The sequence below is a fragment of the Octopus sinensis genome, linkage group LG4 (genome assembly GCF_006345805.1).
Source record: "Octopus sinensis linkage group LG4, ASM634580v1, whole genome shotgun sequence".
Taxonomy (NCBI): Eukaryota; Metazoa; Mollusca; class Cephalopoda; order Octopoda; family Octopodidae; genus Octopus; species Octopus sinensis.
In genome coordinates, this window is record NC_043000.1 from 152263700 (window position 1) to 152281947 (window position 18248).

Below are 18248 nucleotides of genomic sequence, written 5' to 3' on the forward strand. Positions count from 1 at the left end.
TCGTCATTGCATCTGTGAGGCTCAAAGTTCGAAAGTCATGCTTCACCACCTCATCCCATGTGTTCCTGGGTCTCCCTCTTCCATGGGTTCTTTCCACTGTTAGGGAGTGACACTTCTTCACACAGCTCTCCTCATCCATACACAGCACATGACCATACCAGTGCAGTCGTCTCTCTTGCACACCACAGCTGATGCTTCTTATGTCCAACATTTCTCTCAGGGAGCTTACACTCTGTCGTGTGTGCACACTGACATTGGAAGCACTCCGTCAGTTACGACGACGAGGGTTCCGGTTGATCCGAATCAACAGAACAGCCTGCTTGTGAAATTAACGTGTAAGTGGCTGAGCACTCCACAGACATGTGCACCCTTAACGTAGTTCTCGGGGATATTCAGCATGACACAGAGAGTGACAAGGCCGGCCCTTTGAAATACAGGTACAACAGAAACAGGAAGTAAGAGTGAGAGAAAGTTGTGGTGAAAGAGTACAGCAGGGATCACCACCATCCCCTGCCAGAGCCTCGTGGAGCTTTTGGTGTTTTCGCTCAATAAACACTCACAACGCCCGGTCTGGGAATAACCAATGGGCCATTGCGCCTCCACACACTGACATTACACATCCAGCGGATCATATGAGTTTCATTTCTTTCAAATCTATGCATGTCTTCAGCAGTCACAGCGCCCATGTTTCACTACAGCATAGCATGGCAGTTCGCACACATGTATCATACAATCTACCTTTCACTCTGAGCAAGATATTGTGAGGGAAGTAGAAGATATATAGAAAGACTGGGAGGGGGAAAGAAAGGAAGGATAAAACAAAGTAAAAGAGAGATAGAGAGAGAGGTGGAAGAAGAACGGGTAAATTGTAAATACAAAAATAATGCATGAAAAGAAAGGAAAGACGGAGAGAGGGGGAAAATTATGGATACATCTATACATATATATATATATATATATATATATATATATATATAGCAGAACAATTAAGATTCACATGAATTCAAATGAATATGGTACTTAACTTAGATGCATCAGAATTCTTTATGGTATTAACCATAAAAATATGTGGGGTGATTATAACCAAGAAAAAAGTAACAAGAATGGATCAGTAATTTAGTACAATTGTTTCATACTAAGAACATTTTATTTAAAGCTGCAAATATTACAGCAAATATAATGTTAAGTATTCATCAGCTAAATCACATATATGTTTTCCAAACATCCTAGAGAGTGTAAATATCCTTGTACATGCATCTTTAATTTTGTATTTTTTTTCTTGTATGTATTTTTTTGTGCAGTTCTTTGTTACATCCCTTTTTGTGTTACATTTTTTTCTTGCTCGTTTTACACCCCTCTACGAGGTTACTTTATTTTAATTCTCTCGTGGAAGGCCTAGCATGGCCATACGTGTTCTGTCTCTGCCTTCGAAACACGTGTCTGCTAGTGACAGCTGATGAAGGGGATTTTTCTTTGTGTAGCATGCCCTGTACTTCGTTTTTCTGTTGCACATAATTGTTTTTCCCGTTTTCGTTTCATCTTGTTCCATGTCTCTGTCCTTCTGTTGTAACAAAATGTCTTTTCCGTTTTCGTTCTGTTGATTTTTTCGTCTTCCTGTGATGTCCTGTACGTATATATATTTATATATGCATGTATATATACATGTAGATGTCGGTACGTACATATATGTTTGTATTATGCATATATTTTATTTATTACACTATATATATATATATATATATATAATATATATATATATATATATATATATATATATCAATATTATTGGGTAACAACAGTCTAAATAAAGATCTATTACACAAGTATTATTTAATTGATTAAATAATAGTGGATATCAAGAATCATTAAATCATTGGAAAATGCCCTGCAGCATTTGTTCCAGTTCTTTACATTCTGAGTTCAAATTCTGTTGTGATCAGTTTTGCCTTTTATTTTACTGGAGTTGATAATGTTCTAGTCAAGTAGTGGGCTCAGAGTAATTGATAAATTCCTTCCCTTAAATTTTCTGGCTGTGTACTGATATTGGTGTCATGAAACAGTCACCCATGCCAGTAGCACGTAAAAAAGCACCATTTTGGGCACTGGGCCTCACAAAGGCAATGTGGCCAATGCCAGGGTCACATAACAGACACCTGTGGCCGTGATGTTTAGAAGCACCCATTACACTCTTGGAGTGGTTGGCAGTAGGAGGGGCATCCAGCTATAAAAACCATGCCAAATCAGACTGGAGTCTGGTGCAGCCCCTTTGCTTACCAGCCCTGGTCAAACTGTCCAAGTTATGTCAGCATGGACAACGGACATTAAATGATGATGATGGTGTGCTTTTGTAAAAGATAATTGTTAAATCATTTCCTTTCTTCAAAGGTAAAACTGTATTTTATGTCTTTTGAGTTTTTATAATGATTTTTAGTTCTTGAAGTTAATTATTTAATGTTTTACTTCAGATGTCTGAGAGAAATATCCCAGGTGACCAATACTGTGGTCACTCTTTACGAGGACACACATTTACATTTGACTCTGCTGTATTAATAACAATGCATACTGACAATAGCAGTTTGGCAAAAGGATTTAAGCTTAAGTATTCACAAGGTAAGTCAAATAATGATTTTACTCTTTTACTCGTTTCAGTCATTTGACTGCGGCCATGCTGGAGCACCACCTTTAATCGAGCAACTCGACCCCGGGACTTATTTTTTGTAAGCCCAGTACTTATTCTATCGGTCTCTTTTGCCAAACTGCTAAGTGACGGGGACATAAACACACCAACATCGGTTGTCAAGCAATGCTAGGGGGACAAACACAGACACACAAACACATATATATATATATATACATATATATGATGGGCTTCTTTCAGTTTCCGTCTACCAAATCCACTCACAAGGCTTTGGTCGGCCCGAGGCTATAGTAGAAGACACTTGCCCAAGGTGCCACGCAGTGGGACTGAACCCAACACCATGTGGCTGGTAAGCAAGCTACTTACCACACAGCCACTCCTGTGCCTATATTTTATTTGACTTTTTTTTTACTTTTTTTCTAAAGTGCAACTAAAGAATGTTTTTGTTATAAACTGAATTCACTTTCTTACTTTTCCTGATTATATGCATTCTAAGTATCTGTTGCAAGTCTGCATGTTTTAGAGAAGGAAGAATCATATGGCTTTGAAATATAATGCTATTGATTACGAAAGATTTTGAAATATATCAAAACAATATTGTAGCTGTTTTTACTTGTAATTATAAATTATATAGGCTTTAGATTTTGATTTTTCATTCTGTACTAAAAAATATATCAAAATGCTTTTAGTTTTTTATTGTTATACCTTAGATTTCTAATTTTAAAACGTGTTATTTTCAAAGAGAAGGAACTCCAGTCTGCCCCTTGTGTCACATAGGTTGTATGTTATGCAGTGATACTTTACCATTCTGTCTTGAGAAACATAAGCTTAACCACGAGGGCATGATTAAGGCTGAGTTTAGGATTCAACTTGAGGTTGAAAGAAAGAATGTCAGATGTGAGCTTTGTGTAATATATATATATATATGGTAAAGGCGCGTGGCTTAGTGGTTAGGGCATTTGGCTTACGATTGTAAGGTCATGAGTTCAATTCCTGGTGACATGTTGTGTCCTTGAGCAAGACACTTTATTTCATGTTGCTCCAGTCCACTCATTAACCAGCTCGAGAAGGTGTTTTCTGAGGTTAAAAAATTGTAGTAACATTGTTCTGTATAGAACAACCATGTTGAAATAGTAACGAGCATTACTTTTCAGTATTGTTACTGCTTGCATCTCTTATAGAGATTTTAGAACTGGCTACTTTGATTGTTGCAAGATCAGTGGTGGAATCTCTCTTATTTTCCTATATATTGTAAGCTAGAGTGAATGACTGCCATTTCTAGCAGACGGGTTTTTGTTGTTTTTTGAAGAATACTAAGCGGAGTTTTTTTGCGTGAAGCCACCATCGTTGCGTGGAAGTGAATAATGGAAGAAAAGAAGAGTTACATGGAAGCTACTGGAGGATCGAGATAAACCTTTGGTTTTCTTTTAGTTAAAAAAAGGAATAAGTAAGGACTATGGCATTTATAGTTGTGGTACCAGTGCCGGTGGCACATAAGAGAACCATCCGAACGTGGTCGTAGCCAGCACTGCATCAACTGGCCTCCGTGCTGGTGGCACGTAACAAACACCATCCGATCGTGGCCGTTGCCAGCCTCGCCTGGCCTCCGTGCCGGTGGCACGTAAAAAGCACCATCCGAGCGTGGCCGTTCGCCAGCCTCGTCTGGCACCTGTGTCGGTGGCACATAAAAAGCACCCACTACACTCATGGAGTGGTTGGCGTTAGGAAGGGCATCCAGCTGTAGAAACACCGCCAGATATGACTGGCCTGGTGCAGCCTTCTGGCTTGCCAGACCCCAGTTGAACCGTCCAACTCATGCCAGCATGGAAAGCGGACTTTAAACGATGATGATAATGATGTATGAACATTGGTTTAAAAGGGTTATTATGGTAGGGCAAAAGTGAAGAGGGAAGTCGTGGTTTTGCCTCGGAGTGAGGCTAAAGGTTATGTTAAAGCAATACATGGTTTCATCTTGCAATGGGAATGAGAGGGCCGATTCATTTGAATTGTAAATATATTCATTTCCCACTCATCCTTCATATGTTTTATGTTCCCGCATCTAGGGGACAGGTGTCCAGTATTGTTACTACTTGCGTCTCTTATAAAGATTTAGAACTAGCTACTTTGCTTTTTGAAATATAAACAATATATGGAGAAATTTAATTTTTAAAGAAAAGACAGACCGTTGCTAAAACATTTTTCATGTGCAGTTAGGAAGTTGTAGCAGTATTTACCAATAGTATGTCTTATCCCTAATGATTGAAGTTATTAAAGGGAGACAATAATTTCTTCCTAATATTTAGTGGGATTAGAAATTTTGATTTGGAATTAAGGAATTATAAAGAAAAAGATGCATTGAGTTCACAATGCACTTTTTGTTTACTTAGCTAGCTGGATGGAACCTCCGACCTTTCAGAACAAGAGAAAAGGAGACACTGATGGTCCTTTGGAAGACATTTGTCTTCAGCTGCTTGGACTACTGCTCCCAACTATGGTCACCACACAATATAAAGTTAACAGCAGAACTCGAAGCAATCCAGCAAAGCTACACTAAAAAGATTGTCTCATTGCAATATATCAGCTATTGGGAAAGACTGAAAGTATTAAAACTCTTCTCCCTGGCATGAAGGCAGGAGAGATATGCAGTGATATACATCTGGAAAATTCTGGAGAACCTTGTCCTGAATTTTGGCATTGAAATTTACCCCAACAGCAGAATAGGGCACCACTGCATGGTGCCAATGATCCCAACATCACCATCAAAATACAGGACCAGATACTGCAACAGCTTGGGTTTCAGGGGATCACAGCTCCTTCCTAAATGCCTGAGAGACCTGCATGGTGTGGATGTGGGTTTCTTTAAAACTAAACTAGATCTCTTCTTGTCAGGGGTTCCAGATGAACCTACCCCTCGGCAGGAAACACAGATGCGGGCAACGGCTTCGAACTTCCTTGTTGGCCAAGTGCCATGTATCAGAGATGGCTTCACATACTAGTGTAGCACTTTCAACGGTGGTGCCCCAGCATGGCCGCAGCTTTCAGGCTGAAACATTTTTAAGGATTTTATTATGAAGATAGCTCTTTCACGAGCATTTAGGAAATTTTCAGTATTAAGATTTTCAAACTAGTATCAGAATCACATGCTCTTGAAAAAACAGTATTTCAAAAGCCTTAGAGCACTTTCGGTAAATTGGGAGAGGTACATCAAGCAAAGATGTTAGAATCAGGATTATTATTAACAAGATTTTAAACAAGTTTTATTTGCTAATATTGAAACTTATTTCATTCAGAGTGTGGTAACAGATATGATGCAACTTCTGAAGGAGAGATTCAAAGCAGTGACATGCAAGACTCAAGAACATGTAGATGGTTACTTGAAGCTAATAAGACTAGTAAGTTTTTTTGTTTATCTGTATGTTTATTTATAGTGTATGAAATGCCTAAAATAATTTGATATGTCTTTTAATGAAATTTATTGTTTCTTTTCCAAATAGATGAACGTGTCACATTGCATTTCACAAAATTTTTTGCTGACATCAATTGCAAGAAAGACTATGTGAAGGTTCTGGATGGTATTGATGAGGCTGCTCCTGTAATTGGAACATACTGTGGTCGACAATTGCCACCTACAATTACATCTATGGGTTCAGCACTTTATGTAATCATCCAGAAAAATGAAAGCCTCATATTCCATGCAACGTTTTCAACATCTACATCAAGTAAGTTCTTTGTTTATACACACACACAGATACACACACACACACACACACTCACACAGACAGACACACACATACACACAAACACACAATGGGTGTGGAAATATTTCTGGCTTTGGGTAAAAGAAAATACAGGAGGATCAGATAATTATGATTTTACTCAAAATATTCCCCTGTCCGATTAACACTTATTGCAGCAATCCTTCAGTTTTTCTAAGCCCAGTAAAAGAACTTGGAAGGTCAGACCTCCAACCAGGCCTTTCATGATACCCTTAAAGCTAGGAACTTTTCAGCACCCAATCATGTGTGTGTGTGTATCATCATCATCGTTTAACGTCCGTTCTCCATGCTAGCATGGGTTGGACGGTTCGACTGGGGATCTGGGAAGCCAGAAGGCTGCACCAGGCTCCAGTCTTATCTGGCAGTGTTTCTACAGCTGGATGCCCTTCCTAACGCCAACCACTCCGTAAGTGTATTCCAACCACTCCGTGAGTGTATGTGTGTGCAATGTATGTGTGTGCAATATCATTGTCATCATCATCATCATCGTCAACATTTAACATCTGCTTTCCATGTTGGCATGGGTTAGACAGTTTGACAGGAGCTGACCAACTGAAGGTTCTGTTCAAGCTCCATATATATTTTAGCATGGTTTCTATGGCTGGATGCCCTTCCTAACACCAACCACTTTACAGAGTGTACTGGGTGCTTTTTACGTGGTACCAGCAACTATGAGCCTGCAAGATTAGGGATGCTCATCTGGAGAGGGTCACAGGGGAAGAGCCAGTATACAAGGGCAACCATGCTTTTAATTAGCTTGACGTGTCTTTTCAAGCACAGCAAACAATCAGGAGTTTCAGTCCCCTGTCATCCCTTCTGTGAGTCCCGACATTTGTGGATCCTTTCTCACCACTTTGTCCCATATCTTCCTGGGTCTTCCCCTTCCACCTGTTCCCTCTACAATTAGAGATTGGCACCTCTTGATGCAACTGTCATATGCATTACATGGCCATACCAGTGCAGTTTTATCTCTTGCACGCTACATCTTATGGCAGCCAAAAGTCCCTTGATCAAAAGTTCATGTTCAACCCCAACTACTCTTAGACTACCTTGGCCATTTGGGCCAGGGCACCATCCTGCTGAAAGATGTAGTCCACCTTCTTCATGATTTTTCTCATCCAAGGCCATGATTTTTCATGGCCAAGATGTTCCTGTAGTCAGTTACAGTGAACCTGTAACCAGCCATGGACCACACTGGTGGCATCTTCTTGCCATTTGAAGCCACAGCACCGAGTATCATCACGGAGGCTGGGTACCTGGTTGTGGACACGTAGCAGACCTCAGAGATATCCTGCGCAAAGCTGACCATATGTTGATGACCGGATTGACTGTGAAGGATTTCATCAGAAAAAACTGAGAATTTCATTGCTATGACACTTCAAGTCATTGAGAAGGCGACAATTGTGCTCCTGGCATTGTTCTTGCATATAGTCTGTGAGCAGAGGCCTTTCCACTTACCTCAAGCTCTTGCTGCCTACCTCCTGACAGTCCTGGACACTGTGGCCACTGAGATGTTGCTTGTCCTTCATGAGTGCAGTCATTTTGAGCTTCAAATCAGTTTCGAAGACCTTTCTCACAGCCCAATGGTCAACAACTTGAGGTCAATCTTTGAGTTCTCTCCTATTTTTGAACCTCTCCATAACTCTGTGGACAATCATCTGGCTGACATTGAGCCGCTTGGGGATATCAGACTTGTTGTGGCCTGCATGTGGAAATTTCAACTTGTATGTTTGGTTTTCTACTCAAAAATAAAACATCTGCAGACATGCAATAGATGGCTAGAATACACTGATGTGCTTCATGAGGACACACTCTGGATTGTGATCCCTTTTATATACTGTGTGTGTATGTTTTTGTATGTGTACCTGTCTGTTTTTATGCAAGAAGAAAACAAAGAAAAGCAAAAAGTAAAACAAAATATTGAAAATTATAAGGCGTGAAATAATTTACATGCAGTTGTCAGAAGTTACACAGAACTTAATTCTTTAGCATTTAAACAGGCCATCATCATCAAGTTTCCTTGACTGGTGCCACCAGTCATTGGGGTACCACCCTAAATGCTTTTGCAGGCGGCTATTGCCACCAGTCTCTGTTCTCTGTCGTGTGTAGCAGGGTCACAGCGTTGGAACCTGTTCAGTCTTTGATGTTGTCAGACCAGGATTTTCTGTCTGCTTCTCTTTTGCCCTTTTTGGTTTTGGACAGGGAGTTGTATAGGGATACTCTTTTACTCTTTTACTCTTTTACTTGTTTCAGTCATTTGACTGCGGCCATGCTGGAGCACCGCCTTTAATCGAGCAACTCGACACCGGGACTTATTCTTTTGTAAGCCCAGTACTTATTCTATCGGTCTCTTTTGCCGAACCGCTAAGTAATGGGGACATAAACACACCACCATCGGTTGTCAAGCAATGCTAGAGGTACAAACACAGACACACAAACACACACACGCATATATATATATATATATATATATATATATATATAGGACGGGCTTCTTTCAGTTTCCGTCTACCAAATCCACTCACAAGGCTTTGGTCGGCCCGGGGCTATAGTAGAAGACACTTGCCCAAGGTGCCATGCAGTGGGACTGAACCTGGAACCATGTGGTTGGTAAACAAGCTACTTACCACACAGCCACTCCTGCGCCTTAACCGTACAAAGTAAGTTTATGTTATTAAGACATAAACTGGCCCCGTCCAGCCCAAATAGTCTCCCTGTTTTATGTTCAAACCAGTCTCCCACACCTACCTACAATGTCATTAAAAAAAATCAAAAAAGACAAAAAACTCTCATATTATGGAAATCTTAAATCTACAAGTTAATGCTTGATTAATTCTAAACAATATTAATAAATAAGCATTATATTTGATTGAGAAATCTGAATGCTAAAGAGTTAAATGACAAAGGAAGATTGATCCATTTAATCTTGATAATTAATAATCAAGTATTTGGAAAAAGGAAGAAACTCAAAAACTTAAGTAAAGTTCAAGACTATTGAAAAGGTTGCAAGATGCAACGAAAATTTTAGGAAAATAAAAATATGAAATAAGTGGAAATTTTACTGGTGAGTGTGTTAAATTATAAGGCACAAAAAGAAAATGAATCTCCCCAGACACAACAGAATAAAGTTCAAAGATTTTAGGCTTGAGTGAAAGTGCTTCTTGCATGAAAGCTTGTTAAAATATTGAATAAGGCTGTCACTGATCCCTGCAATACTGAGAGTCCTATTTGCATTAAGACTTTCAATATTGCTGCAAAAGCAGATAGGGTGCACAAAATGCTAGAACTTACAATTTTTTTGCTACCAACCTGAATTTCGTGTCTTAAAGGCAGCTACTATAAATGGAAAGTTGCTTACAAATGCCAAGATCAATTTCCACTCTGTAAAAATCATACAAAATGCCATTGATGAGCATGTATAGAACAGCATACTCCATAGGTTAGAAACAGTAACTTTCATCAGAACAGCATGAAAAAATAGAATATTAACCTAAGTAACAAGAATAGCAAAGTGATCAGAAAAACAGCAATAACATCAACATCTGCTGCAACAGAAACGATAACAATAACAGCAATAATTGTCGCAATAACAACAGCAGCAGTAATTATAATAGTTATGGAAATAGTAGTTGTGATACCTGTGCCGGTGGCACATAAAAAGCACCATCCGAACGTGGGCGTTACCAGCGCCGCCTTGACTGGCTTCTGTGCCGGTGGCACATAAAAAGCACCATCCGAACGTGGCCAATGCCAGTGCCGCCTTGGCTGGCTTCCGTGCCGGTGGCATGTTAAAATCACCAACCGATCGTGGCTGATGCCAGACTCCCCTGGCACCTGTGCAGGTGGCACGTAAAAAGCACCCACTACACTCGCGGAGTGGTTGGCATTAGGAAGAGCATCCAGCTGTAGAAACACTGCCAAATCAGACTGGAGCCTGGTGCAGCCCCTGGCTTCCCAGACCCCGGTTGAACCATCCAACCCATGCTAGCGCGGAAAACGGACGTTAAACGATGATGATGATGATAATAATAGCAGTAGTGATTTCTAGAAAAGTAAATTTCTTTTACGCAGCATATAAGAAGCACCTATTTTATTGACCCCAATATGATGAAAGAGAAATTTATCTTTAGGAGAAGTTGAAACCTGAAGTGAAAGTAAGATTCATAAGTAGCTAACCCAGTGCTTCATCATTGGCACCAGTAATATTCAGTGCTACACTTTAGTTTATGTTTGAGCTAAGTTTGAAGTATCAGCCAGTAGCATATCATGGGTGCTGTAACAGAGCATAGTGGATATTATAAAGCAATTTTATAAGATAAACTGGACTGTGTGGTAAGTAGCTTGTTTACCAACGACATGGTTCCGGGTTCAGTCCCACTGCGTGGCACCTTGGGCAAGTGTCTTCTGCTATAGCCTCAGGCCGACCAAAGCCTTGTGAGTGGATTTGGTAGACGGAAACTGAAAGAAGCCCGTCGTATATATATGTATATATATATATATATGTGCGTGTATGTTTGTGTGTCTGTGTTTGTCCCCCTAGCATTGCTTGACAACCGATGCTGGTGTGTTTACGTCCTCGTCACTTAGCTGTTTGGCAAAAGAGACCGATAGAACAAGTACTGGGCTTACAAAGAATAAGTCCCGGGGTCGAGTTGCTCGATTAAAGGCGGTGCTCCAGCATGGCCGCAGTCAAATGACTGAAACAAGTAAAAAAATAAAAAAACTTTCATTATTCACACCAGATTATAAATCTTTCATCTTTTTCCTCTGATTTGTTTTCCTTTTTTCTTTCCTTTTCACTCTTCATTGTAACATTTCTTCTTATAACCAACCCGGCTGAAACTGCCTCTGGCTCTCTAGTACAAATGTCTTGCTTTCAAACGTTCTGAATTAAAATCTTCCACCAAACCTTAGTCACAATTTATGTTCTTAACTCTAGCTTAATGATAACTAAGTTATTTTACTAAATTCTTTGTTATATTTAAAATAATTGAAAGAAACCACAGAACATCTCAAAATAAATACGGTAACAAAAGGGTTAAAATATATGATAGAGAAACAATTCTTAACCCTTTTGATATCAACCCGGTTGAAACCACCTCTGGCTCTGTAATACAAATGTCTTGTTTTCATAAGTTTTGAATTAAACTCTCCCACCAAACCTTAGTCACAATTTATGTTCCCTACACTAGCTGAATGATAACTAAGTTATTTTACTAAATTCTTTGTTATATTTAAAATAATTGAAAGAAACACAGAGCATCTCAAAATAAATATGGTAACAAAAGGGTTAAAATATGATAAAATAATTATTCAGTGGGTTTAAAACAATCATCATTGTTGTATTTGATTTACGAGTTTGTAAATTCTTTGTATCAATTAGGTTGTGGTGGAAAATATCATGCTGGCACTGGATCTTTCAGTACACCATTTTACCCAGAAAACTATCCTCTTGATATAATGTGTATTTGGAATCTTATAAATTCACCTGGCAATAAGGTACAGGTAGCATTCAGGTAGGTTGACGTTTCACTTTCTTCAAATATTCATAATAAATATTATACAATAATGATTGATTCTAATGACAAAGAATTGTTATTGTTGCTGCTGTTGTTGTTATTGTTATCTTTGCCTTTCTTCCTTGTAGGGACATTAAAGTAGCAGTCAAGTACTGGGTTTCATGGTACCACCCAACTCCCTCCCATCAAAATTGCTAGCCTTGTGCCCAAATTAGAAAGTGCTGTTGTTATTGTTGTTGCTGTTGTTGTTGTTGCTACTGTTGTTGTTGTTGCTGCTGCTGTTGTAGTAGTAGTAGTAGTAGTAGTAGAAGAAGAAGAATTATGCCAGTACAAATATGCTTGAGGCCTATTTGAACCTGTAAGAAAGCCATTTATTGTATTTTGTTATGGAGAAATTTCTCACTGTAGACAAATAGGTGTAAACACACCAAGTCAATTCAGAGTATCCTCTAATCGGACTGATGGGTGCATGCATTTCAGAGTCGTTATTTCCTCATCAGCATCAGATACCAGAAAGGGGAATGCTACAAACTGACAAGTGATAAAAACCTCTTATTTTATTCCTGTCATCATTCTGTGCTTGGATGTGCTAATTAGTAGCTTGCTGTAAATAGAATACGGAAAAGAAGTGCTAAGCAAGTGATGAGTATAAATACAAAATTGTTACTAGTTCAAATAAGCTTGAGGCATATTTGAACCTGTAAGTAAGCCATTCACTGTATTTTGTCTTGGAAAAAATTTCTCACTGTAGACAAATAGGTGTAAATGCACCAAGTCAGTTTGAAGCATCCTCTAATCAGACTGATGGGGATATATATGTATGTATATATATATATATATATATATAATTTAACAATTAAGGATAAAATCTTAATAAGAAATCTTAACAAGAAATTATCAGGTAGTTAGCGTGAAAAACCTCATAAGAGAAAAAATCTGAAAATCTTTTCACTTGAAAATATTTATTCATATTATATAGAGGGCATTATTACACATAAATGCCACACGCTAGGAGGAACTTTCAAAGTCATTACTACCGAAAATAAACGTTTATTTTTGGTAGTAATGACTTTAAAAGTCCCTCTTAGCGTGTGGCATTTATGTGTAATAATGCCCTCTATATTATATATATATATATATATCTTTTTTCCTACATTATCTTTTTACTTGTTTCACCCATTGGACTGTGGTTAAGCTGGGCCACTACATTGAAGGGGTTAGTCAAACAAATTGTCCCTAGTACTTATTAAGTCTGGTCCTTATTCTATTAGTCTCTTTTGCTGAACTGTCAAGTTATGGAGATGTAAACAAACCATATGTATCCACACCTATGCTCATGAATGTTGGATAATGACTGAATGAGTACTAATGTGAACACAAACAGCCAGAATGGGGTTCATCTGAAGGATCTCTAAAGTAATGTTACTTGACAGGGTGTGTCAATCAGAGACCAGGGAGTCTCTCCAGGTCAGGTTACCACTCAATATTGAGAGGTCACAACACTGGCACTGCATCCATATGATTAGAATAACATTGGAAAGAATTGTAAAGTGGATTCTTCTAGCAAAATCATCTGGTTGGGGTGGATAATATTCATAGCCTCAATTGGTTATGCTAGAGAATTTATTCAGAATGTGTAATGATCACTGCTTCTGATGGGTCCCTTTGGAAGAGATGCCTGAAAAATACTCTTATAAACTAGGAACTGTGGTGTGTGCGAGAGATTCGAATATAAAGGCACCTACCTTCTCTTCGCTCTGATGGGGACCCCTCAGTGGTAACGGATCCTTCGACACAGCCCGACCCAAACGCTAAAGATAGCAGCTGCTTCACCCAACCTTAGCAACGTGTTCACCCGTCTTAACTCATCGACAACCCTTGTTCGAAAGGCAGAGATTGCCACTCACTGCGCACGCCTGACGGCTGCCCCTTCCGCTCAACCCCAGTTCCGGTCAGTTCCCCAGCTGCTGACGTCATCCCATAGGAACAGTTGCTGGGGAAGATGGATGAATGAATGATATTTTTTTTACTTTTTACCACTACTAAATTTGAGCAATTGTTATCAATAATTGAATTTATCTTTTGCAGTGTTTTTAATCTTGAATATCATGAGTTTTGCAATAAAGACTACCTTGAATCAAGACATGAAAATGCAGGTGGAAACATTATTGGTCGGTTTTGTGGAAGTACGTTTCCTCGTAATATCTCAGCTACTGATGGTTTATGGCTAAAATTTCGCTCAGATGATGAAATAAAGGGCCAAGGATTTGTGGCACATTTTTCTCAAAGTGGGTATTTTTGTATTTAATTGGTACAAGTATTATTGTTTTGAAATATTTCTTTTGCTTCTTTATTTTCCAAGATATTCTTTGAAAGAAATGTCTTTCCTTCATGATTATACTCTGCTTTCTAATTGTCTATTGTTAAACAATTTCATCCTCTCAGTTACATTATTTTGTATGTTTCAAGTTAACATTAACTGCTTAAATATTTTGTCATTCTGTAGCAGAGTTTTGGTCCTCAGTTAAAGCCATTGTTCTAAGTTAAATGAATATGAAGCATTTTTGTTCATTATACATCACATTACTATTAAATTGTAACCTTTTATCATCCATCCTTTCTGAATCATCATATCCTTTTTATACAAATAGTGATTGAGAACTTTAATACTCATCTGCCATAAAATCATTTTCTACCTTGATTTAATTTTTGGATTCCCATCTATATATTTAGAGTATTTATTAATAATCATTAGAGTCTATAGTTCTTCTGACTGGAAGATGGAGAAAATCTCTCACTGTAGACAAATAGGTATAAACACACCAAGTCAGAATGCCTTTTACTCGGACTAATGGATGCATGCATTTCAGAGTGGTTATTTCCTCTTCAGCATCAGATACTAGAAAGATACTATGAACTAACAAGTAATAAATACCTCTTATTTTATTCCTTATTTTAATACTCATCTACTTTAAGAGCATTTTCTACCTTGATTTAATTCTTGGATTCCCATCTGTATAGTTAGTGTATTTGTTTTTATCATTAGGCTCTATAGTTCTTCTGATTGGAAGATATGGTGTCTTTATTTTGTACTTTGTGTTCTATAAGTTGTTGCTAGATATCAGACTTGGTTTTGGTTTTTTTGATACTTCTGCAATGTCACAACTGGTCCGTTGTCAGTGTTGCACTTCTGACCTTGGTCAAAACCCAAGTAGAAGCTGGAGGACTTAATCAGTAGATGTTGAAAATCTTCTGGCTAAGTCTACTAAGCTGTATGTAGGCACTATAGTTAAGGGCAAAGATTAGAATATATAACATATATATAATTTGAGCGTGATCATTACCAGTGTTGCCTTACTGGCACTTGTACCCGTGCCAGTAGGGTGCCAAGAGCACCATCCGAGTGTGATCGTTGCCAGAGCAGCCAACTGGCTTCCATGCCAGTGGCACATAAAAGGGCACCATTCAAGCGTGATCATTACCAAAGTCGCCTTACTGGCACCTGTGCTGGTGGCATGTGTAAAAGGATTCAAGCTGCCAGTACCGCCTGACTGGCCCCCGTGCTGGTGGCATGTAAAAAGCACCCACTACACTCTTGGAGTGGTTGGCATTAGGAAGGGCATCCAGCAGTAGAAACTCTGCCAAATCAAGACTGGAGCCTGGTGCAACCATATGGTTCGCCAGCCCTTAGTCAAAATCGTCCAACCCATGCTAGCATGGAAAGCGGACGTTAAATGATGATGATGATTCCTGTATTCAGACAACAATCATAACATCCTTGCTCTGGTTGTATGTGATGACCAATGTGCAACAATTCATCTCAGGTCAGTTACTGCAAACAAATAAGTCTACAATAATGATAGGTGCTTAAACATTCCTTGAAAAGTTTTTATGTGAGCTCTTCTTATTCCTTCCTTTGCTTTATTTTTAAGTCACCTTTAAAAAAGCAAAAATGACAGAAGTGTTCATACATTTATAGTTATAATCTCCCTCTCTCTGTGTCTGTCTATCTCGCTCTCTCTCTTTCTCATTTTGCAAAGGGGCAAGTTTGGTAAACTGGAATACTACACCTTTGACAGCATTTACTATCCAGGCAGTTCCAAAGCATTCTTTAATCCAGTTCAGATAAATTTCTTATATTCTGGTTTTTTATGCCAGTCATATTTTGAATCAAAATTATCAATTGGACTTATTTGGGATGTACTAAAACTGATGAGAATGCAAATACTATTGAAACTTCTCTTAACCCTTTTGTTACCAACCCGGCCAAAACCAGCTCTGGCTCTGTAGTACAAATGTCTTGTTTTCATAAGTTTTGCATAAAAATATACCACCAAACCTTAGTCACGATTTATATTCCTAATACTATCTTAATGATAACTAAGTTATTTTACTAAATTCTTTGTTATATTTAAAATAATTCAAAGAAACACAGAGTATCTCAAAATAAATACAGTAACGAAAGGGTTAAACATATTTTGATCAATATAACATATATTGTCAGGCTTTTGTTACATGTTTACCCATAGTTTGTAAATATGTCTCCCTCTATTATATTGAAAATTGAATATAATAACATTATCATATAATGCATAGTATAATATCATTTAACAACACTGTATTAAATGTATAGTATAATACCATTTAACATCAAAATTAGCAACAATATTTATTTTCAGAATTTGGTGGAGATTTGACTGGAAGTTCTGGCTCAATCATTATTCCTGCATGGGATGCACCTTACGAGGTTACTGAGTGGACAATTACTGTGGCAAATAACTTGGTGGTGTTTCTGTCATTATTTCGAATGAAGTTCCTTATCTTTGAAAATGACTGTGTGGGTTATTTAGAGGTAGAAATTATTTTTTATTTTTTTTCCAATGTTTAGTACCTTTTTCATAATTTAGTACCTTTCTCATAATTTTTAAAATTTATTTCAAAACTGCCAATTATAGTAAGCATCTGAAGCTAACAGATTTGGCTACCTTAAATATTTTATTCTTGGCAAATAAGCATGGAGAGATTCACAACAGAATGAGTAAAAATAACCAAATTCTATCAACAAAATCAACGGTCAATTCGGCTAACCCAAAGAGCTTACATTCATCATTTTGGGGCCAAAGAACCACCTTTTCAACAAGCAATACTCAATTTATTCAGCAGTTTGAATCACAGGGGGCTGTGATTGACTTACCATGTGCAGAAAGGCTATGTTCCATGAGGTCTTAGGATAACATTCAGCATGTGCAATGGAGCATTGATGAAGAGCCTTCAGCATTAACCTGAAGGCAGTTCCAGCAGCTGGACATATCCTGACACTCATTACAAAGGATACAAAGGATGCTGAATTTATTCCTGCATAAAATGCAGCTAGCACAGGAATTAAAGCCAGGGCCCACTTTCATCTAAATGGCTTTGTCAATAAATAAAATATCTGATTTTGGGGCACTAAAATCCCAAGAATAGTTCACCAGTGTGAAATAACTTAAAAATAACAGTTTGGTGCAGGGTACGTATGAAAAAAGTTCTTGGTTCTTCTTTGAGGATGAGGCAGAAAAATGCACTAACCATCACAGAAGGTAGGTATCAGGACACACTGGAACATTTTTTGCACCCTACAGTTGAGAATACATCAAATGTATAATGGCAGCAAGATGGGGCTACTGTCCATATAGATCCCTTGACAATGGAATTCTTGAGGCAAATTTCTGGAAGAAGGATAATTTTGAGAAATTCCAATTGGCCTTCATGCTCACCTTATTTAACAATTCTAAACTTTTTCTTGTGGAGATATCTGAAAGACAGCGTATACTGTAACAAACCTCAAACTGTTGAACAATTTAAGGTCAACATCCACAAAAAAACTGAAGGAATAAGCCAAGAAACATTACGAATGGTGATGAAAACACTCTTTAGAAAGAGCCTGCCATTGTCAAGAATGAAATGATGACCATTTGAAGGATTTAATTAAAAGTGTTTTCCAAAAAGTGTGTTTATTTTTTGTAAAAGAATAAATGTGAATGTTTAATAAACGAAAGGGTTATTATATTTCGAAATAATCTTGTGACTTTTTGGCAACCCTGTAGATCCTGGATTTGGAGTTGTGGAATATGAAATTTTTATGGTGGAGTTATTAAAGATACAGTAGTAATTATGTAGGGGTAGGGAGTTGGAGTCGAGATATCTTTACATGGAACTAAGGATGGATGGATGGATGCATACATACGTACATACATATGTACATACATGTGTGTGTATATATATATAATATATATATATATATATATATAGCTGTATACACACTACTTTGTATGT

The 18248-nt window shown here is 38.0% G+C and overlaps 1 protein-coding gene across 1 annotated transcript in view; it reads left to right on the forward strand.

Annotated features, from left to right (window-relative positions):
• Positions 1-18248, forward strand: part of LOC115210606 (cubilin-like) — a 267655-nt gene that overhangs the window by 134323 nt on the left and 115084 nt on the right. Inside the window, exons 35-40 of the mRNA XM_036502575.1 lie at positions 2466-2610; positions 5929-6030; positions 6133-6357; positions 11798-11930; positions 14022-14221; positions 16613-16785. Of these exons, the coding sequence (XP_036358468.1) occupies positions 2466-2610; positions 5929-6030; positions 6133-6357; positions 11798-11930; positions 14022-14221; positions 16613-16785 (978 nt within the window). The remainder of the gene's footprint in view (positions 1-2465; positions 2611-5928; positions 6031-6132; positions 6358-11797; positions 11931-14021; positions 14222-16612; positions 16786-18248) is intronic.